General features: G+C 36.2%; 1 protein-coding gene across 19 annotated transcripts in view; it reads right to left on the bottom strand.

Annotated features, from left to right (window-relative positions):
• Positions 1-3,764: 3,764 nt before the first annotated feature.
• The window catches only part of Pdfr (Pigment-dispersing factor receptor), a 456,607-nt gene continuing 435,812 nt past the window's right edge, over positions 3,765-24,559 (bottom strand). For 15 of the 19 annotated variants that reach the window (XM_067779497.1, XM_067779489.1, XM_067779491.1 and 12 more), the window contains 8 exons: positions 23,737-23,847; positions 11,305-11,450; positions 10,975-11,235; positions 10,323-10,616; positions 9,989-10,258; positions 9,746-9,900; positions 9,434-9,683; positions 3,765-6,038 (listed from right to left, as the gene is read on the bottom strand). In XM_067779497.1, coding sequence (XP_067635598.1) covers positions 5,937-6,038; positions 9,434-9,683; positions 9,746-9,900; positions 9,989-10,258; positions 10,323-10,616; positions 10,975-11,235; positions 11,305-11,450; positions 23,737-23,847 — 1,589 coding nt within the window. In that variant the 3' untranslated portion in view covers positions 3,765-5,936. Of the gene's footprint in view, positions 6,039-9,264; positions 9,684-9,745; positions 9,901-9,988; positions 10,259-10,322; positions 10,617-10,974; positions 11,236-11,304; positions 11,451-23,736; positions 23,848-24,559 lie in introns of all 19 variants that reach the window. The other 4 variants (XR_010952180.1, XM_067779505.1, XM_067779507.1 and 1 more) reach the window with 4 other exon arrangements.

Raw genomic sequence — 24,559 nt, 5'->3', positions numbered from 1 at the left:
ATGTTTTAGTTTTTGTTACCGTTACAATTCAGTTCTTACAATTTAGTTATGCTTACTGCTATGTGAATACTTTGTAAATATATTTTTTTAAATTTGATTTTTAGTTTCCATATTTTTTATTAGTTTGTATGTTTTTCTATTAAATTGTTTCTCTCTTGTAAATATAATTAGGCTAAAGGCTACCATTTAATAGCTAATTGGCTTACTAATAAGGTACCCTGTGGACTAATAAGCTTTTATTTTCAGATTCTTTACTACCTTTATGTATATATTTCAGTTGCATTTTGTATGCCCTTCATGAATATGATAATATACACATTTCGGTACGACGTTTATAAGTATGAAAAAAAAGCCCCGCAATAAGTTGATCAGAGCGACGAACTCAGTCGATTTACTCATAACAGTCTGACGATCTGCATATTTGATCCGCGGGAGCATTGAACTAAATGCAGGAAATTAAGTGCTTTTAAATGAGATTGATTGCAAAATATTTGCTAGGTTGGACGTTTTCGATACAACACAAATTCAATGCATTCACAATAGACAGGAGATTTCTCGCCACGCTGGCAGCCATAGGACGTCACAATGTCCCCCATTGTAGGGTCCTGCTTACTGCACGTATTTGCGAAAAAGATTGCCAGAAAACATTCCAAAACAACAATAAAGGAAATGAGTTTATACGACTACCTCGTGGTTATCTCATGAACTCAAGGTTCCGATTGTCATGAGTAAGCGAGCAATTTGTGCCTAAGTGACTTTTCAGGGTGGCAAGTATGTAGTTTTACTTAGAAATCAAAAGTCTTTAAGTTTAATAGAATTTAACATTTGTATTTCTTTATTGGACCTTCCATTCAAAACGAAAAAAATGATTGTACCGAAACATTCTGCAGATTACCCACAAAATAATTTAATTAAAACTTGAATATTAACACTTGAAATGCTTGATAGTCTTCTTTGGTAATGTGAAGCATTTGGTACATCATCCCTTTAATTTTTATTAATACAGCCTTTAGTACTAAATAAAGAGTTAATTTGAGTCATATGAATTCATATTATATCGGTTATGTGATTTTGCATTCAACCGATGCGACTAAGGAACGCTGCATTACGATCACCCTATTCGATATCTGTGGTGAATTTATCGGAATGCAAAAAAATGCACCATCACTAGTTGCATGCTGGCCGACCATCACCGTTATTGTTTTTCTAGTTTACGCGTGTCGGTTGTTTTATGAAAATTAAAGTAAAGTGACAAAAATTAATTGCTATTGCGGTGTAAATAGTGTCGGTTAAACTTAAATTGTGTATTTAGTTAGTTCGTGTGCGGGAAGTTAGCGTAGTGAGTGCAGTACCGGCAAATACATAAACTGAAATTCAAAGCAAAGTGCCGCTAAATTCTACGTTCGCATAAAAGAACAAGTAAGGAAGGTTAAGTTCGGGTGTAACCGAACATTACATACTCAGTTGAGAGCTATGGTGACAACATAAGGGAAAATAACCATGTAGGAAAATGAACCGAGGGAAACCCTGAAATGTGTTTGTATGACATGTGTATCAAATGAAAGGCATTAAAGAGTATTTTATGAGGGAGTGGGCCATAGTTCTATAGGTGGACACCATTTAGGAATATAGCCATAAAGGTGGATCAGGGTTCACTCTAGAATGCGTTTGTACGATATGTGTATCAAATGAAAGGTATTAATGAGTATTTTAAAAGGGCGTGGACCTAAGTTCTATAGATGACCTTTTCGAGATATCGCCGTAAAGATGGACCAGGGGTGACTCTAGAATGCGTTTGTACGATATGGGTATCAAATGAAAGGTGTTAATGAGCATTTTAAAAGGGAGTAATCCTTAGTTCCATAGGTGGACGCCGTTTCGAGATATCGCCATAAAGGTGGACCAGGGGTGACCCTAGAATTTGTTTGCACAATATGGGCATCAAACGAAAGGTGTTAATGAGTATTTTAAAAGGGAGTGGGCCTTAGTTCTATAGGTGGACGCCGTTTCGAGATATCGCCATAAAGGTGGGCCAGGGGTGACTCTAGAATTCGTTTGTGCAATATGGGTATCAAACGCAAGGAGTTAATGAGTATTTTAAGAGGGAGTGGGCCTTAGTTCTATAGGTGGACGCATTTTCGAGGTATCGCAATAAAGGTGGACCAGGGGTGACTCTAGACTTTGTTTGTACGATATGGGTATCAAATGAAAGGTATTAATGAGTATTTTTAAAAGGGAGTGGGCCTTCGTTTTATAGGTGTTCGCCTTTTCGAGATATCGCCATAAAGGTGGACCAGGGGTGACTCTAGAATTTGTTTGTATAATATGGGTATCAAATGAAAGGTGTTAATGATTATTTTAAAAGGGCGTGGGGCTTAGTTCTATAGGTGGACCCCTTTTCGAGACATCGCCATAAAGGTGGACCAGGGGTGACTCTAGAATTCGTTTGTGCAATATGGGTATCAAACGAAAGGAGTTAATGAGTATTTTAAGAGGGAGTGGGCCTTAGTTCTATAGGTGGACGCCTTTTCGAAACATCGCCATAAAGATGGACCAGGTGTGACTCTAGAATGCGTTTGTACGATATGGGTATCAAATGAAAGGTGTTAATGAGTAGTTTAAAAGGGAGTAATCCTTAGTTCCATAGGTGGACGCCGTTTCGAGATATCGCCATAAAGGTGGGCCAGGGGTGACTCTAGAATTCGTTTGTGCAATATGGGTATCAAACGAAAGGAGTTAATGAGTATTTTAAGAGGGAGTGGGCTTTTCTGGACCAGGGGTGACTCTAGACTTTGTTTGTACGATATGGGTATCAAATGAAAGGTGTTAATGAGTATTTTTAAAAGGGAGTGGGCCTTCGTTCTATAGGTGTTCGCCTTTTCGAAATATCGCCATAAAGGTGGACCAGGGGTGACTCTAGAATGAGTTTGTACGATATGGGTATCAAATTAAAGGTATTAATGAGAGTTTTAAAAGTGAGTGGTGGTAGTTGTATATGTGAAGGCGTTTTCCAGATATCGACCAAAATGTGGACCAGGGTGACCCAGAACATCATCTGTTGGATACCGCTAATTTATTTATATATGTAATACCTGCCAAGATTTTAAGGGTTTTTTATTTCGCCCTGCAGAACTTTTTCATTTTCTTCTACTTAATATGGTAGGTGTCACAACCATTTTGTAAAGTTTTTTCTAAAGTTATATTTCGCGTCAATAAAACAATCCAATCAAATTACCATGTTGCATCCCTTTTTTCGTATTTGGTATAGAATTATGGCATTTTTTTCATTTTTCGTAATTTTCGATATCGAAAAAGTGGGCGTGGTCATAGTCGGATTTCGTTCATTTTTCATACCAAGATAAAGTGAGTTCAGATAAATACGTGAACTGAGTTTAGTAAAGATATATCGATTTTTGCTCAAGTTATCGTGTTAACGGCCATGCGGAAGGACAGACGGACGACTGTGTATAAAACCTGGGCGTGACATGAACCGATTTCGCCCATTTTCACAGAAAACAGTTAACGCCATAAAATCTATGCCCCTACCAAATTTCAAAAGGATTGGTTAATTTTTGTTCGACTTATGGCGTTAAAAGTATCCTAGACAAATTAAATGAAAAAGGGCGGAGCCACGCCCATTTTTAAATTTTCTTTTATTTTTGTATTTTGTTGCACCATATCATTACTGGAGTTGAATCTTGACATAATTTACTTATATACTGTAAAGATATTAAATTTTTTGTTAAAATTTTACTTTAAAAAATTTTTTTTTTTAAAAGTGGGCGTGGTCCTTCTCCGATTTTGCTAATTTTTATTAAGCGTACATATAGTAATAAGAGTAACGTTCCTGCAAAATTTCATCATGATATCTTCAACGACTGCCAAATTACTGGATGCAAAAGTTTTAAATTACCTTCTTTTAAAAATGGGCGGTGCCACGCCCATTGTCCAAAATTTTACTAACTTTCTATTTTGCGTCATAAGTTCAACTCATCTCCCAAGTTTCGTTGCTTTATCGGTCTTTTGTAATGAATTATCGCACTTTTTCTGTTTTTCGAAAATTTCGATATCGAAAAAGTGGGCGTGGTTATAGTCCGATATCGTTCATTTTAAATAGCGATCTGAGATGAGTGCTCAGGAACCTACATACCAAATTTCATCAAGATACCTCAAATTTTATTCAAGTTATCGTGTTAACGGACGGACGGACGGGCGGACGGACGGACCGACATGGCTCAATCAAATTTTTTTTCGATCCTGATTATTTTGATATATGGAAGTCTATATCTATCTCTATTCCTTTATATATGTACAACCAACCGTTATCCAATCAAACTTAATATACTCTGTGAGCTCTGCTCAACTGAGTATAAAAAACAGGGTGATGAATACGCCCATATATCTTTTCGCGACTCGTACGTTATTTTAAAAAAATGGTATTTTGGTGAAACTATTTTATTGCGTAAATAAATCTGCACTTTGAATATGTACATTGGGTGCCCGAAACTTTAATACAAAACAAATTCCCGAAAATACTGGTAAGTGAAAATTAAATTTTCTATATGACACAAAATCACTTATTGTTTCCGTTTCTGGAAAATTTTTATTTAAATTTTAAAAAATTCGAAAGAAAGTGCAAATATTTTGCACCAGTACTTTTTTTGCGTTAATAAATTGCGCAACTCAACTTTTCGGGGGTTTTTGTAGTTTTGATTTAATTTCAGTAAATGTAAAATGATCATGAAAACGTATAACAAGACGGTGCATCACATAATTTTTACTTTTGTACCACTAAGTAATGTTAATTGAAAAATGATTTTTAAATTAAAAAAAAAAATGCACACTTGTTCTTTTGGCTTTGCAAAATTTGACATATATAATATTTCGTTTAAACAAAAATGGCCTATTCGTTTCTTTGGTATTGTACCGACGATATGTTACCCTTTTTTTGTATTTGTTTGTTTTTTTCCATTAAAAAATTTTTTTTTTTTTGAAAATTAAATTACATTGAATTATTTTTTAAGGAAACTAGCAGTGAAATCGACTGTTCGGAAACTAAACTTTAGTACAAAGTCCAATGCATCCTAGTTCCTTCAATACTTAGCCCTTTTTGGATAGCGTACTTTTATTCTTGTGTCATATTTTCAGGCGACTGTTTTTTTTAAATAAATTCCATAAAATACCAAACTAGATTTCAATAATTAAATTGAATATTCTGATCTTAGCTAGGAATTTTATAATACGCAATGAAAAAATAATAGTTTTCTGCGCCCTAATATTTTTTAATATTATTTTTCTATATCTGCGTTCTACTTTAAGGCTACTGTTATGAAGTTTTTGTTATTATTTAATTTATTATACGTTTTCAATATTTCCCTAATTCCGTAAATATTTTCGTAAAAAATAATATAACTACATAGTTAGAAATTAGAACTGTTGCTGCAAAGCATTTGCACAGTAATTTTCTGCCAATCAGTTAAACTTACATGCATATAGAAAACATTTAGCTATAAAATAGGAGCATTCACTTATATTTTCTAACTCATACGAAATTATTTATGTATACATAGATAATTATTCTATATAAATTAAATCTATAATGATGTAAAAAAATGTATGCTGCAACGCAACAGTCGCTGACGCTGAATCAATAGGCATCATAGAAAAAGCTTGCTTTTTGAAACAACTTCAACAACTTCATCTCTTTCTGTGGTGATTACATGCCAATGATTCAACGCATCAATGCAACCAAAGATTCAGCTTCAAATACTGCAAAACTTAGCTAGTTATTCCTCATTTTACCCTGCTTCCATTTCTCTATCATCACACACGAACAGACAGCGCCATCTGCTGTTCAATTCCTTTGCGATTTTTTCAAGTTTTTACTCAACACTTATTACTAACAAGCATCCAATGTCAGACGCGCCATTTCCTTTTCATTGAGGCCCCACTTCAGTGCCGTAAATTCTCGACGCCTTTGCTTTGGTTGTCATAAATATTTGTGTAGATATTTTTTTGCTAGGCATCACACATTCGTTCTGTAGGTGTTAGTAACGCAGAGTGCAGCATAAAAAGTAGAGACAAAACAGAATGGAAGAAAAAATAACACATATAATAAATTAGTAATTATATAAATATTTATGTTAAACATTTTTGGTAATTTGTAAGCGAAAACAAAAACAAACGGACGAAAAGAGCTTGAAAAATATTTATTATTGCATTAAAAAAAATCAAAAAAACAGCGGTCAATAACTGCATGGCGGGCACTGTATGGTGAGTAAAACTTTCAAAACTCTTTATTTTAATGTGGTCAATATCAACTTTAAAAAGCGTAAAAGCAGTGGTTTAAAAAGTATTAAAATTTCAAGTTTTTTTTATAAATATTGCTATGCAAAAATAGTTAAAAATATTTCTTTAAAGTATTCGTTAATAAATACATATGTATGTATGTAAAGCATGCAAATTAATATAACTTCGCGAAAAAAGCTTTTGTAATTTACTTTAAAAACTGTAAACTGTAAAACTGTTTAACTCAAAATGCTGTGAAACAATAACTTTTTTTATATTCATGCTTTTGTGATATGTTTTTGTGAGTTTGTGAAAAACTAATGTCAGAGCCTAATTTAGTGTTATTACACCGCAGTTAAGTGCCGTTCATTAGGATAAGTGCGACCTTTCTTTGGTGAAAAAATAGAAAATGCATGAAACATGAAACTTTAGCAGAGGTTAAGCTTAGGGAACAAAGCTTTACTCCCAGGCTGTCAATGTTAAAAATGATTTACCGGTTGATGCTTAATATGGTCTATATTTGAACCCCACAATATACTTATGTCGGTCTTAGGTCCAGTTAGTGCATACATTTTGTAGTTAATTTATTGTTTGCGCAGTCTTAGAAAACTATATATATATTCGCATCTTTGCAAAGTACCAAAAGTCAAGTGATATCTCTGGGAACAAAGTTACAAACAATCAGATGCATTTGCTTTTCCAATTGACCTTCCTTTTTTTCTTCTTGGGTTACGATATGCGGAACTGTAAACAAAATTATTTAGACTTGATCAATGAAAAATGGAAGCGGATTAACTTTGCTTGTATGAAAAAATACTTTTACCTAACTTCGTTAGCTAGTTTATCAAATTTATTCTGGGTCATGCAGTTCTCGTATTAGGTTTCAAGATATCCAGCACTGTAATTTTTTTTACTCTCTAGTGTTCAAAATTCATCACCACAAAACTGCAAAACTGTCAGACTGCAGGAATCGACTCCCCATCAAGGAGAGAAATGAGATGCTAACGAAACAGTTCCTGTTGAATACCCAGAAACCTGGGCATCCCAACAGACCTCTGATTGATGAGCCAACACCGCCCAGGGGCTTAAGGAGTCATCTCCGCAAGCATTATGAGGAAATACTGCACCTGATAACTCAGCCGTATGAAGCCAAAGAACATAAGCAGCGAACTCCACAAACAGGCGTCGGACCTTTATTCCAGGAATTGCCCGGTGACCCAAAACTAGCGGAAGAGGAACGCGTACTCTCCAGGGAAACGCGAGTCACTCTAGCTCAACTTCGATCTGGATACTCTAGCAGACCAAACTCTTACCTATCCAGAATCAACCCCGACATACAAAATATATTCCCGCTTGCAATGTGTCCCCACATGACACCAACGATCTCTTGAATTGTAATGTGGAACCAACGCCTCTACCACCCCTCTCATTATGGTCCACCCCTGTTGAAACTGCAAGTTTCCTTGGACTCCCGTTAGAGGATATTGATGACAATTTGTGATCGGTCGCACCTATTGGATGGGGTGAAGCACTGCTACAACACCAACAACTAGTAACTTCCGACACTTCTGCCGGGTACTTAACTTAAGTGCATAATTTTAGGCGTTGTAATATTTTTCAAGAAATTTATGACGATTTTAGGGCTCCTAATTAACCTCTTTGCGACTAAAATTCTCAGTTAAGATGACGTGCAAAGAGAACGTCAACAAGGTTATATCTAAGAAAAAAAATTAAAACTTTTAAATATAATTTTTGTTTACAAATAAAATATCGTATTTTAAGATCTTCGTAATAAAATGTAAGATTTATTTTTTTAAATTATTTTGCAAAAAAAAAAAAAAAATATAAACAAAATATACTTAAAACTAAGAAAAAAACTTCAATGAAAAGAATCTGAAACTAACTTAGAATATTGTGATTTTTAATTTGTTCATTAAGTATGTAAGTAAATATATATGCGTTATGTAAATGTTATATTAGTATCCACAAAATTAAAATACTTATGTAGGTATGTATAACTGTATCTTTAAACGGCTATGAAAAATATATTAATAAAAATAAATAAATTTACAAGGATTTTCCAACTTTAAGACAGCACACAAAAAATGGTGAAATTTTGAATATAAAGTTCTTGTCAAAAAACCTATTCGGAAAATTTTTTAGTTTCATAACGAAAAGTTACGAAAAGTTGGTTGAACTCTCAAAATTGTGATGTTAAATTTCCGAAAATATTGATATTTTCTTTAAATACGTATGTATGTGTAGTAAAAAGTCCACAGTCTTAAAGAATATTTTTTTGTTTTCAGTATTAAAAAAAATTAAATTTGTTCATATGTGGGAAATTTTCAATTTAGGAAAATATTTCTATACCGAAGACATCTTTTTGGAGGTTTTTAATGTGTAAATAGTGTTTTTGAGGGCAAAAACTATTTTTTTTAATTCCGAATTTTTAAAAAAGTTGTTTCAAGAACTTTGTAATTTTTTTTCTAATTTCCGTGCTCTTTGGTAATTTATATTTATTAGCGTTATTAAAATTTGCTGTTTGATTATTATTAATTTAAATTTGTTTTTAGTTAAATAATATTTTGTTTTATGTATTGATATGTATGTATGTATGTAGTGTTAATTTAAATTATGTAAGAAACATTAAAGAATAGAAGCAAGCTCATAAGCATAAAAAAATCTGTACAAAAATATTTTAAATTTAGTATAACTTTTCCTGGTCAATTGTTAAGAAATTAGTGCATGATTTTGGGAACAAAATTAAACTATATTAAGTATTTACATACTATTATTTATAAAAATATTGAAATGCTTTAAAGCTAGCTAAGGGTTAAGGCAATTGAAATAAGGGATTGCAATTAAATATTTGCAGATGTTAGTGAAGTTTATTTGAAAGGAGAGCGCATTAGGCAAAAAGTAAAACAAGACAAAAGGAGTTTCTTAAAAACTACGAAATAAGTAATGAATTTTTACTACTAAATATTTCATAGTTGCAGATGCATATATCATGGAAACGGTAGTGAAAAGGTGGTGGTGTTGGTTGTGGTTGTGGAAGGGACGTAAGGCGGTTCTACTACTGCTCTGACAACTCAAATACAACTGACTCGGGTGGTACGGATGACGCTGGCGGTACTCTTAGTACCTTTTGGCCGCCAAAGCACAGTGTCAATAGCCAAATGCCGCCACCGCCACTACTGCTGCCGACGCCGTTATTGCTCTGATTGCGCGTGATATGTGTACTAATATTATTATTGTTATTATGATTACTAACACGACGCTGTTGGCGGTAGGTGCTACCACTAGAGAGGCGGTGCGCTTGAATATTTGTGCCAGTGGCGGCGGCGCTGTATCTGCGACCATTTAAGCGGCGTGTGGTAGGCGAGTGATCATTTCTGTGAATAGAAAGAGCTTGAATGGATTTTTTAGGAGAGAGAGAAATCATTTAATCATTTACCTTTTGCCATCCTGCGGCGTGCCACCGATCTGACCTTCTGTGTCAGGTGCAGTATTGTAGGCGCCTGAGAACATTGAGGCACGTTTGGGCGCCCACTCAGGGTGGCCGCGTACGGACATGTAGACTGAGAGGCTTTTCAGTAGAACGGTGCGGACCTGCAAGTGCAAAGAAATTGTGTAGGTAAAAGTAGGTATAGGAAGAATACTTATTTTTTGTAAAAAATAATCCAGCGCAGCGACTTACCTCACCATTTAAGAAACAATATATCAAGGCAATGAAAAATCCCTGAAACGAGGTTAGAAAATGCGTGCCATATGACCAAATGGCAAATTTCCATGGCGGTTTCAGGTTAAGTGCAGGTACTTGATATAATAAATTTGTGATGCCCAACAGCGGCAGCAGCACAATAGCCGCACGTACGGCCTTGCGCGTCTGTTCAATATCACTGGCCTGGCTTTGGCGCAATTTCATCACCAGCACGCGTATAATGTTCATTAGGAAGAAAAAGTTGAGCTGTGCAATAAAAAATAAATAAAAAATTATTTGAAATTAAAATTAAACAAGTTTCAAGACTCACCGATATAAAAATAAACCGCGGTCCCTCCAGTATCCAATAATAAGGCGTCAAATTATAATTCCAAAGGCAGTCGTGCGCGCTATCCGTAAATAGTGCTGTACATATCACCCACACGGTAGTCATTAGCACCGGCAGACCCCAGCCGAGTAGTGAAAAAATGGTGTGCGGAAAGCGACCTTGGAACACCGCCACCGTCACCATATTATGCAGGTACAGACCCTCAATAAACATCCACATGAACATAGCGGTGCGAGCGTATTCGAGCAGGACGTAGGAGGCTTCGCAGAGGTAAGGCTATAAAGTAAAGAGAAAGTGATTTCAGATTATCTGTTGTTGGTGAAAATGTATTTTTGAAACTTTTTTAAAGCCTTGTTGAACTTTTATTGAGCTTTGATTCTTAGTTCGTACCATTGGGCTTATGAAATTTAGAAGCTTTCTAGTTTTAAAAAAATATTGTTCAAAGGTTATATAATTTATAGGCTTTCATATCATAATCGAAACTTTAAAAATTTGTATAACTTATTTTTTATTATTGAAGCTCAGCTTTCAATGTAAGCTTCCTGGGGCTTTCGCTGCTTTAACGAACTTTCATATTTTTTATATATTATGCAAAGCTTTATTCGCCCCAATCACCTTACTTGCAGTCACTTACCGTATTTTCAATGCCCACTGAACTCGTATTCGCCGTCGGCGGTTGACTACCACGCCGAAAAGCTTGATCAAGGTACAGCGTCAGTCGTACAATAACTTGGCAAACCATAGCAATAAAGAGATTTTTATGAATTTTTGTGCGATTATTGCGTAGCGAGGAGAAATTACAGAAAATGATGAGTGACAAAATCAAAGCTACCAAAGACAGAATGAGACCAACAATTTCAAGGGTGCGCGTACGACGAGCGATATCCAGAAAAATCTGAAATTGGTGCGAAAATAGATTCAATTAATTATTTAAAAGTGAGCTTTGGAAAAAGCTACAACGCACATCTATATCCTCCACACGCTGCAGCATCTCATTCACTTCCGGTTTGAAGCAAGGTTGATAGTCCGTCCAGCCGTTGGTGCTGTTATGTGTATCGTTGCGACGACGACCCCAAAGGCCATCTAACTCACATTTACGATTCGCAAACTCTATGGAAGAGGAAGAAAAAACTTATAAAAATAACGGCTAATTGAATCCGTGATATATACAATTTTCACGGTAAATTTTTATGAAAAAAAAAACACACGCACATACATAAAATCACATTTACACCCTTCCTACTCATTTTACACGCAGAAAATGCATTTGTAAATTTAAATTTCAGAGGATTTAAAAAATACCACAAACCTTCGAAATACTCGAAATACTCGCAATCAGATCGATCACGTTGTAATAGACGGACGGCATGCCTCCAGTGTTTTAGATGTGCGAACGATCCGAGGACCTAACATCGATTCGGACCATTATCTCGTTGCAGCCAAAATACGCACCCGCCTCAACGCGGCTAAAAACAAGGAACAAAAAACACAAGGAAAGCTAGACGTCGAAAAGCTTCAATCACAACAGACTGCCAATGATTTCGCAACTCGACTCTCACACCTGCTCTCTGAGGGCACAACTCATCCTGAAGGAATACAGGAGCAGTGGGAGCATATCTCCAAAGCACTTCATACTGCCGCCGAGGAAAAAATTGGTTACCGGCGGCCACGAAAAAACAGCTGGTATGATGAAGAATGCCGCGTTGCAACCGAAAGAAAAGACGCTGCCTACAGGGCTACGTTAAAAGCGAGCGCGACAAGAGGAGTGTGTGAACGCTATCGTGAGTTGAAAAGGGAAGCGAGACGCCTTTTCAGGAAGAAAAAAGCAGAAGCAGAAAGGCGTGAGTGCGAGGAGCTTGAGCTGCTAGCCACCAGGAATAACGCCCGAAAATTCTACCAAAAAATACGGCGACAGACGGAAGGTTTTAAGACCGGGGAAAACTCCTGTAGGAATGAAAACGGCGACCTTGTAACTGATGTCCAGAGAGTGCTTAGATTATGGAGGGAACACTTCTCTGCTCTCCTAAATGGAGGCAGCAATTCACCGCGCAGAGATGAAGAACCCGATCCCGCAATCGATGATGATGGAATATATGTCCCCCCGCCCGATTATGACGAAGTTAGAATAGCAATAACCAGATTGAAAAACAACAAGGCCGTGGGCGCTGATGGATTGCCTGCGGAGCTATTCAAGTTCGGCGGCGAGGAGTTGGTAAGGCGCATGCAGCAGCTTCTTAGCAAAATATGGGCGGACGAAAGCATGCCCGACGGTTGGAATCTAAGTGTCCTTTGCCCAGTCCACAAGAAGGGGGATACTGCAAAATGCACCAACTATCGTGGAATCAGCCTTCTTAATATCGCATATAAGGTCCTTTCAAGTGTATTGTGCGAAAGATTGAAGCCCACCGTGTACCGGCTGATTGGACCTTATCAGTGCGGCTTCATACCTGGTAAATCTACCATCGACCAGATTTTCACAATGCGCCAAGTCTTGGAAAAAACCCGTGAAAAGAGAATCGACACACATCACCTCTTCGTCGACTTTAAAGCCGCCTTCGACAGCACGAAAAGGAGCTGCCTATATGCCGCTATGTCTGAATTTGGTTTCCCCGCAAAACTTATACGGCTGTGCAAAATGACGTTGAGCAACACCATCAGCTCAGTCAGAATTGGGAAGGACCTCTCCGAGCCGTTCGAAACTAAACGAGGTTTCAGACAGGGTGACCCCCTATCGTGCGATTTCTTTAATTTGATGCTGGAGAAAATTATACTAGCTGCAGAACTTAACCGCACTGGAACAATATACTATAAAAGCGTGCAATTACTGGCATATGCTGATGACATTGATATCATCGGCCTAAACACCCGCGCTGTTAGTTCTGCTTACTCCAAGCTGGAAAAAGAAGCGGTAAAGATGGGTTTGATGGTGAATGAGGACAAAACGAAGTACCTGCTGTCATCGAGCAAAGAGTCAGCGCATATGCGCCTTGGCAACCACGCTACTGTTGGCAGCCATAATTTCGAAATAGTAAAAGACTTCGTTTATTTGGGAACCAGCATCAACATTAGCAACAACATCAGCACTGAAATCCAGCGAAGAATCAATCTTGCCAATAAATGCTACTTTGGACTAGGTAGGCAATTGAAAAGTAAAGTCCTCTCTCGGCGAACGAAAATCATACTCTACAAGTCACTTATCGTACCCGTCCTGCTATATGGGGCAGAAGCATGGACCATGACAACAGCAGATGAAGCGGCTTTGGGAGTGTTCGAGAGAAAAGTTCTTCGAAAGATTTATGGACCTCTACGCGTTGGCGATGGCGAGTACCGAAGAAGATTTAATGATGAGCTGTACGAGCTATACGCAGACATCAACATAGTCCAGCGAATTAAAACGCAGCGGCTGCGCTGGCTAGGCCATGTTATGCGAATGAAAGATGATGCTCCGGCCAAGAAAGTGTTTCTATCGGAACCCGCCTATGGAAGCAGAGGTAGAGGGCGGCCCCCACTCCGTTGGAAGGACCAGGTGGAAAACGATTTAAACTCCCTTGGTATGACCAATTGGCGCCGGTTGGCGGAGCGAAGGAGCGACTGGCGCGCCTTGTTGGACGGCCATAACCGTTTAGACGGTTAAGCGCCAATTAAGTAAGTAAGTAAGTAAACCTTCGGCCACAAGTGCAATTAAATTAAAATTACAACAAAAAAATAATGCGTTATATGCGGCGCGAATGATATAATATTGTAACGAATTTTAGTGGTATTCCTTTTTTTTGCAACCTTCTACTAACGTTCGTATCGCCAAACTGTTGAGTAAATAACTCCAATATTCAATAATGCAAAATGGCCTTTATTAAAGTACTTCACAATAACACTGATACTTCGCAACCAATAGCTTGCTTAAATCAAACAGATTCTGATTGCTCAGCTTGCGCTCTTTTATACTCTTCGATTTCCTAGTTCGCATACTTCTAGGCGTTTCTAGAATTTACCAGCTATACTACAGATGCACGTTTATAGCTTCTCATATGCGCGTGTATATGTGAGTGATACTTCCACCGATGATTGCCTACTTTTGGGAGTATCTCAGTTATATGCAACTTAACAAGGGGGCAGACACACTTACTTGTAAGAATGTGCTGACACCACACTTCAACAAACACGAGCAAAGCCAACGCAGGTAATTGATCCGATATCATATTGCGTAAGCAGACAAAATGCAATTCATGGGAACTGCAGCGTAAGCGATATGATATGCGGACAAAATGCAAGTCGTGTGATTTGCCACGCAAGCAATAAAATATTATTTTGGCCAATCGTGGGAAGTGCAGTGTCAGCATTTAAGAAGTCACTTAGACTAATGTAGAAGCTTAGAGTTAGTTTAAGTTAACAATAAAATTCAATCTGTTTTGGATAATCAACGACAATAAATGGTAAATATTCTTAATCGGAAAATAAACAATTTTTTATTTGGATTTTTGCCCCCAACTTTAATTTTTTTGGAGCTCTAGTTCTTGGGCTCCTTAACTTGCATGTGTTTGTGCATTTCTCTCCGCTGCTTGTATGGACATATGTGTAGACATAATGCAAAGATTATCGAAAAGTAAAGATGTTACAGGTGCAAACTTCGGTGGAAAGCAGCGGAGCGTAACAACATTCTAGTAGGTCACTTTCACCACACCGAAAACTTTAACACAATTTTTAACATAATTTAGGCACAGAAATACACTGATTGGAGTTTTAGAGAGTAAAAGTTAAAATTCTGAACACATTACCTAAAAGTTAAAATTCTGAACACATTACCTGAATTCTGAACACATTACCTGAATAAAAAGTGTACAAATAATTATTAAATAACCAATACAGACAGTGGTAGTTAGCAAATTCTTATTTTTCGTCCCTGCAACATCTTTACTTTTCGATAATCTTTGCATAATGATTGATTTGTTTACGTACATACAAGTGTGGCAGCTTGCTTTACTGTTGTTGTGGCTTTATTTACTTAGTATCAGATTAGTGATGTGAGTATCACTTAGTGTCACTAATATTCGTCACAATATCAAATAAATGAACATACCGCACATTACTGCCACGTGACTTGAAGCCGCAGTTGGTAAATAAATAACAAGTTTCTTTGTTCGTTATTTTCGGTAGAGACGGAAAAAGTGATTGAAGAGGCGAGGCGGGTTAAATAATGAGTTGAAAATATTTAATGATGGGTCAAATGAAACTATTGTCTTATTTTGATTTCTCCTAAGCGGATTGGAGCATCTACCGTCGAATCATCGAGCGCTGTACTCCCTTTGTCAACTCATTGGAATGCCACTAGATTGCTCCAGGAGGTTGCGTCCCCAGCACTTGACTTAATAAAATCCGATATATGGATATGTCCAGCTACGATTACATAAAACATTCCACGATTACAGAAAACATTCCAAACGACTACCACAGCATTAACTCATAAACTCAAAGTCCCCATCGTCATATTCGAGGGAGCAATATGCGGCTTAAGTGTTATTTCTGGGTGGCAAATGTGTAGTTTTACTCAAAAATCAAAGTTTTTTAAGTTGACTCGACTCGAACATTTATGTTTTTTTATTAAACCTGCGATCCAGAGAGAAGCATTCTGCGGGCTACTCACAAAAGAAAAAAATAAATCTGGAGTATTAGAACCCGAAATGCCTGGTCTTGTTTGGTAATTAGAAGCATTTGATACCTTATGCCTTTTATTTTTATTATTATCGGCTTTAATACTAAATAAATCATTGAGTGGTTTTGCACTCAACCGAGGTGATTAAGGAATGCTGCATTACGATCACCTTTTTCGATATCTGTTGTGAATTTATCGGCATGCAAAAGAATGCACCATCATTACTTGCATGACGGCCGGCCATACATGAATCCTATTTTTTTGCTATTTTATCAGTGTCGCGTGTTTTGTTTGTCGTATTTGTGAAAATTGAAGTAATGTTAGAAAATTTATTTCTAGTCCGGTAATAAAGCGTCGGTAACATTAAAATTGTGTAATTCGTTAGTTCGTCGGGGGAAGCGAGTGTAGGGGGTGCAGTACCGGCAAATAAACAACCTGAAATTCAAAACATAGTGCCGGTAAATTGGAAGTTTGCATAAAAGAAAAACAGGGTGATGAATACGCCGATAAATCCTTTAACGATTTAAAAGTAATTTTATGGTGTTTTGTTTTCTACACGAAAATGTCGCCTTCACGCCAACCCTTCAAAATATTGTGTTCTGATTTTGCAGTTTTTTTGAAAAAATGTGACGTTTTACAAGACAGTTCACCGCCTAATTTTTAACAAAAATTTTCAAAGTTGGTATCAAAAGACACGTTCCGACCTCCGAATTAAGAATCCGAAAACAAAAATTAAAAATTTAATTTCTGTCATATCATTTCGGTTAAAATTTTCATGTGGCTGTTGTATTTTGCCAGATTTTTTGTGCACACTAATGCAGAAAGGCGTTGGACCCACCCAGGGTTATTTTTACAAATCGCAGCCAAAGGCCGCCAACACAAAAAGATGTTCGGGATGGATCGGGCATGATATTTCGAACCATCTCGGGGCCATTTTGTGGGTTTTTGTAAATATTTTTCGACAGCAATTATATTTTTAATTTTCGCTTTCGAATCCTAAAAACGGAGATCGAAACGCGTCTTTTGAGACCACCTTTGATAAGAGTGCACCATGCACGGTTACATAAAACGTTACCGAAAAAAAAAACAAATTTAAAGCCGGTAGTTAAACCTTTTTTAATCAAACAATAATCAACAATTTTGTACACATTTATAGAAAAAACAACGTTTAAACGAAGGATTACATTGAATAACTTTTTGACTTTATGGAGCGACATTCCGAAGTTGGACGAGGCTGGCCGCAGTTCGGATGCAGCCAAAATAGGTGAAATTATGTGAACGTGAGTCCCATTGATACTAATCACTACTCCTGGGAATCCTGTTTTACAGTAAAATACAATTTTGCTGTTTGGGTGTTAATCCACTTCGCACAAATATGCTCCTCAGTAATATCCAAAACCAGTCCAACACCAAAATCATTTCCACAGCATTTCTGATAGCTGCCATCAGCAAGGAATATGAGTCTGGCGCATAATTTTACAATAGGGGTGCAGCCGTCCCTAGAATGCGTTTGCAGTAAGGGACCTTATTTTGTTTAGTAAGAAACAAAATGCTTTCTTACTTAACCGAAAGTAACTTAGAAATCTGCGAAATAACTTCATTAGAAGCTCATCATTTGTCACTTAAACATTTTCTTAATTGGTACTTGGTAGTTCCAAGGGATTGGAATGATCACGCGAATGTTTTCCGTATTCGCGACATGTCAATCACGAACATTTTCGCCATTATAAAATAGATTTCATATTGTTAGATTTATTTAGCTAAAAGGTTTCAAGATGAATAAAACTTATTTTTTTGTTTATATTCATTTATAATTTATTTGGTCGATTCTTCGACTTCAATCTGAAGCCATCATCAGGACTATGGCTTATATTCCAGGAGTATCGGATGGATTAGGAAATCCGATATGTTCGACAAAGAAAAGTATCAGTTGGCGTTCACGTACAATAACACGTTGCAAACCATTTTCAGCAAAACGAAGGACAAAATTCCAAGTCAGGAGAAATATGATGTTGTTTACAGAATCCCGTGCAATGGTGACGGGTCCTACGCATGCGACAAAGTATATGTTGGGACAACAAAACTCAAACTCAAGACAAGGATTTCCGCTCATAGGTCCAATTCAAAATTAAGGAATAATGCTTCGGACAACAAGACGGCTTTAACTTCCGATTGCAAGGCCACAGGACACTACCCTGACTTTGAAAACGTAGCCATTCTAGAGAATGAAAAACATTATAATAAACGCTTCACTTTAGAAATGCTACATATTTTGAACACCCCTAATGAACAAAGAATGAACTTTAAAATCGACACAGAAAACTATGCACATGCCTACAGGAATTTGGTTTTTAAACAACATCATAAGGCGGTCATTTGATAGCAGCACAACAACCCAAATTGTTAAACTAAGTCATGTTGTTATGTATGTTGTTATTGTATTTTTTTTTATACTTGCGGTTCATGAAAATTGTTTATACTTACGGGATTTTTCCAAATTGTTTATTTTTTAATCTCTTTGCATTTTTACCTTATTTGTTATTTTTCTGTGATTCCTCCAATCAGTCGATCATACATATCCACATGTGTAAGTGGTGACTTTGTTTTGAATATGTACTTGAGTATATATTAAATTAATTATAATTATTATTATCCCCAGTCCTGATGATGACTTCAGATTGAAGTCGAAATATCGACCAAATAAATTGTAAATGAATATGAAAAAAAATAAGTTTTGTTCATCTTGAAGCCTTTTAGCTCAATAAATCTAACAATTTACAATATTCAAGGCTATTAACTTGTATTGAAAATAGATTTCATATAATATCCGTTTTGTTTTTAATAACAAAATCACTTTTGCAAATGCTTAAATTTGCGCCACAAATTGATCAGCTGTTCATTTATCTGTCAAACCATCGCTTGCTGAAGTTGGCAACTCAATTCAACTTCAACTCAAATAAGTTGTAATTCGTAATACCAAACAGGAGTAGTTGTCTTATAGTTGAGTTGTTTTAATTACAACCCAACTAAGTTGAGTTGTAAACGGAAATAGGGGCATTAATTGTTTAAATAAATCTGAATATGAACACTAGGGTGGCCGGAGTTTTTTTACAAAACAAATTCCCGAAAATACTGGTAAGTGCAAATTAAATTTTCTATACACAAAACTATGCGGTAATTGTTCACATTACTGAGTGCTGTATAATTATTACTCAAATTTGGAAAAATTCAAAAGAAAGTGAAAATATTGTGCACTAGTTGCTTTTTATATGTGTGCTAGGAAATGCGTGTTGCATTTAGAGTGTGTTGCCATTATAAAACTAAATTGTCCAATTTAATTTTTCGAATTTTTCACAGTTTTGATTTGATTTTTAATCAAATTGTAATGAGGGACATGTATTAAAACGCGGTGCTACACCTAATTTTAAACAAAAATTTGGATGAGGGGTATCAAAAGACCAATATCTACCTCCTATTTAAGATTGCGATAGCGAAAATTTTAAAATTGTATTCTCGTCAAAAGACAAAAGCAAAAAATGAACGCAAATTTTCATGTATATTCGTAGATTTTGTTCAGCACACCCTTATGCCAAATGGTGTTATGCGCCGAAACATCTTTTTTTTTCCAAATTGGTGTTTGACCCACCAAGGGTAATTTTTCTAAATCGGGGACGAATGCCGCCTATACAAAAATGTATTCTGTGCGAAAAAGTATATCTTTCGACAAAAAAAAAATATTTTCCGCTTTCCACTTCTTAAAACGGAGGTAAAATCGCGTCCCTATCGGCAACTTTTAATAAAAAAGGAAGTGCACCGTATTGTAAAACGTTACCAAAATAAAGCGCCCGTTACTCATACTTAGCATAGACTTGACTTGATTTGAGAACTTTCACTTAGGGGTCTGTTTAATGAGCTTTGCCTGTAACTGATTACGCAGCACTTAGAAATATGTACTGGAATTAGAAGTGTGTTGATTTTCTACGTAATTTCTAAGGGGCGTCAGAATATTTGGAGGCCGTTTATGCTTTCAAACCATATTTTGATATTTTTTGGAAAATGCTGGCATTTATTAGAGAGCAAATATGTTTATTCGTGATTTTCAAAAAAAATTAAGTGCAATGCAGATCGTATGTGGTAAGCCAAGTATAATCCAGACTAAGTTGTCAAGTGTGAGTAATGGAAGCTTAAGGAACATGCGAAGCTTAGGAGTTTTTGCTCTAAAGATATTCTAGTTTGATAAGCAACTCGAATCCCAGCGAAAATTCGAGTTTCTATTTTGTTGTAAACGCATATAATTAAAAATTTAATTTTGTTGGGAAAACGCAAACGGGCTTTTATTTTTTCACAAAGTTCCATTATAAAAATGAGATTCAAAAACATATATGTATGTAGGAGCATTATTTTTTGCTTTTCTGAGTATTCTATAAGTGTCAGCATAATATTCTAAGTTATTTATGTTGGTTTATAGAAAAATCTAAAATAGTCAAAGCTTTGAGCTCAATCAGCTTACAATAAACCGTGCGATATATTACCCTCTTTTTTGTATCTGTTGAGATACCTTGACAAACTTATCATATCTGCAGTGAGATTACTCAGTGAGTATCGGTACATTTTTTGTGATGTTGACACCGTGACACCAACGCCAAAGCAAATGCCAGCTCTGTGAACTAGTGCAATGGCACCAAGCGTATCTGAACGCTGCTCCGTAGTGAGTTAGTGGCGCTGTCAGCTCTATAAAGTCAAATGATATTTGTGTGCCAGAGTGAAGTGAGTTGACGTGCTGCCGACTTAAACAGCGTGTGTAGTTACTAGTCTGATGATACTGGCGCCAGATTGTAACACGGATTCAAGAAATATTGTGTCAGCGTTAGTAAACCCCTCTGTCAACTCCGTAGCCCCACATCTCGCAGACCATTGTACTAGACCACATTACCCATTTATGTCATCATCGATTAGTGCTCGATAGCGCGGATGCTTTCATACATCATTTTCTCTGCTTATTATTTGGCGGAAAGGGATTTGGATTCTTCGCCCCCATTGAATTAAGTGCGCGAAAGTGAGTGATTTAAAGGAGATTTATTGCAAAATATTTGCCGATGTACGTTCCCATACGGCACTTATTCAGTGTTTTCACGAAAGAGCTTACCAGCCACGCTGGCATCCATAGGACGTCACAATCATCCCAGTTCTAAATATTCCCTCGGAACTTTGTTCTCGCGAATTTTTTTATTGCCACAAAAAAATATACCAAGAGCTCTTCCGTTGCTTATGATATACTTTTCGACTTAAAATAGAGAATATTGTGTTAGAATGTACATAGTTTAGCACAAATTTGTACAAATAAGTGTTCTTTCTTAAAAGAACCAATTTACTTTAACTATTGATGCATTCCCTTTAATTTAACAAGTGAAAAAACTCCTAAGAAATGACAGAGAAATCTCCCTCTCACTCAGATTCATAATACCTACTTTTCTCCCATAACCGGTTTCCGCTTTTTCGAACATTCAGAATAATAAGAAAGGGAGAAGTAAAAAAAAAACTCCCAAGGAATTTTTAATTAGAATCCGAGGAATGGGAGAAGGGAAAAAACTCGCAAGAAATTTTTGTTTAGAATTGGGCTAAATGTCTCCCATTGTTGGGTCCTGGTTACTGCAATATCCCAGAGCACGTATTTGCAAAGAGATTGCCAGCAAAGATAGCAAAATAAACAATAACAAGGAAATGAGTTTATACGACTACCTCGTGGTTATCTCATGAACTCAAGGTCCCGATTGTCATGACTAAGCGAGCATTTTGTGGCCTAAGTGAATTCAATATTTATATTTCTTTATTGGAACTTCCATTCAAAACGAAAAAGAATGATTGTACCGAAACATTCTGCAGATTACCCACAAAATAATTTAATTAAATCTTGAATATTAGCACTTGAAATGCTTGATAGTCTTCTTTGGTAATGTGAAGCATTTGGTACATCATCCCTTTAATTTTTATTAATACAGCCTTTAGTACTAAATAAACAGTTAATTTGAGTCATATGAATTCATATTATATCGGTTATGTGATTTTTGCATTCAACCGAGGCGACTAAGGAACGCTGCATTACGATCACCCTATTCGATATCTGTGGTGAATTAATCGGCATGCAAAAATATGCACCATCACTAGTTGCATGCTGGCCGACCATCACCGTTATTGTTTTTCTAGTTTACGAGTGTCGGTTGTTTTATGAAAATTAAAATAAAGTGACAAAAATTAATTGCTATTGCGGTGTAAATAGTGTCGGTTAAACTTAAATTGTGTATTTCGTTAGTTCGTGTGTAGGAAGTGAGTGTAGTTAGCGCAGTACCGGCAAATAAACAAACTGAAAATGATAGCAAAGTGCCGGTAAGTTGTAAATTCGTACAAAAGAAAAAACGGGTGGAGGAAAGTGAATTTTTTTGTTGTCAATTATTGTTAGTTTGTGTGCGGGAAATGTGTGGAATATGCGGTACCGGCAAAAAAGAAACCAAAAATCAAAGCAAAGTGCCAGTTAGTTCCAATTTCGTGTTAAAAAGCAGAGTAAACAAAAAACTCGCGCAAGTTTTAACTTAATTTTAATAAAAGGCCTTGCGGTGTAACTGAAAAGCAATCATCACATCGAATATAAACCTAGGATGCCTGGAACTTTTATACAAAACATTTTCCCGAAAATATTGGTAAGTGAAAAGTTTTCTATGCGACACAAAACTTAGTAGGTACTAATCGTTCCCGTATCTAAGTGCTGATAATTTAGTTATTTTAATTGTTCTGCTTGACGCTACACCACCCAATTTCCATCAAAATTGTGAATCGAGTCGAATTGAGTCGAATGATATTTGTATATCAGATTCGAATCTGGTGTAATTGTAAACCCCGAGTTTATGAAGGTAGTGCCAGTAATTCAGGGCGCGTATTACGTTTTTCGATCCGTGATCCAAACAAATTTTTTTAAATCACAAAAAAGCTGTGAAATTAATGATCGGATTAATGACACAAATAGTACTCGTTAGATCCATATGTAACTTATTATAATTTTTAAAAACTGGCTGACAGTTGCGCGTGAGTGAAACGTAGTACGCGCACGTTTTGTGCATCAGATAAAGTTGTTAATAGATGTCGCTCCGTTCCTCCTAAGCTTTTATCAGTCGTAAGTGAAGTGTGCAGCTATTAGCTCACGCCAATGCTTTGCCACTTCCCTTAACAAACTGAATTTGCTCTCAGAATGAGGGTGAATATTCATAACGTAATCTCTTTAACTGCTGATACCCAGCAGTGCATATAAAACTACAAAGATTCCCTAATTAATCAAAGTGCGACCTTTTGATTGGAAACAGGTAAAAAAGTAAACAGAAGTTTTAAGCAAGACCAGATTGTCAATGAAGAAAACAACAATTAATTGAAAAAATGTGAGTAATCAGAACCAAATAGGCTCTTGTTCGACATTTCGTCTAGCGCAAACACCGAGCATACAAATTAGGACTAATGGTAAAGACCATTTAATTAAATTAAATTCCATTTAATTGGAACACCCTCTTCTTATATCGGAATGTCCTTTGCACATAATAAAATTGGATGAGCTAAATGTCAATAGCGCACGGTAGAGAGCAAAATTTACTTGAAGCATAACGAACAATTAAGTTTCTAAATAAAATGTGCACAAATAATCATACATACATTCAAATGTAAATTAAAAAAAAACAAAGAACAGCACGTGCTTCATTAAAGTCTTACTTGATGTATCAATGCCATGCCCCACAGGCGGACAATGCATCCGCGCCAAAACGCCCGCCGGCGTAGGTGGCCAACATAGAAATTGATCCCATGTCCAATTGCAGAAAATGCCTGTAATTTAAATCCAAAAAGAAAATTTAAATACCTTGATTAAATAAATGAGCTGTTAATTGAGAATGTCAGCTAAATTGAAGAAAACGAAAAAAAATGCAAAATTTGTTGACCGTATTAATTTTTTCTTCATTTTAACTCGTAATATTTTTAAATTTTGCAGTAATTGCTTATTTATATTAAATTCATTGAATAGCAAATTAATTCATTACATAACTGTCATTTAGCATGTACATATGTATTTTATAGATTTCCGAGAACAAGAAGACTACAAAAGGCTGCTGCATGGTTAGTTGCAAATTAAAGCTTTTTGCTTTATTATTTCTCTTTGGTCGCCTATTCTAAATGGCTTATTGCACCACAAAGTGGCCTATTCAGAAAAGCATCATTGGTTAATTTTTTCTAGGTTAGACTTTTATAACTAGTCGTGGATAGCGTAGGTTCATACTCAAAGTAGCTTTAATCCCAAACAGTTTGGACTGTTCTGAAAATGATCTCGAAAGTATCCAGAAAAACGTCAAACACAACAATAAATAAGTTCTTCTTAAAACAATCCGAAAACTATCACAAAATGATCCGGAATTAGTAATGAACTGCCAGCCTTGTGCTAGTCTAGCAACTTCTTTCATTTGAAAATAGCGACTTGGGTTAATCACCTTTAAGTCCAAATAATACGTATTGTAAGAACAAGTTTTTTTTTGTGCAGACATTT

The sequence above is a fragment of the Eurosta solidaginis genome, chromosome 4, assembly GCF_040869045.1.
Source record: "Eurosta solidaginis isolate ZX-2024a chromosome 4, ASM4086904v1, whole genome shotgun sequence".
Lineage (NCBI taxonomy): Eukaryota > Metazoa > Arthropoda > Insecta > Diptera > Tephritidae > Eurosta > Eurosta solidaginis.
Note: the sequence above shows the minus strand (reverse complement) of the source record. Positions and strands in the feature narration are given on the sequence as shown.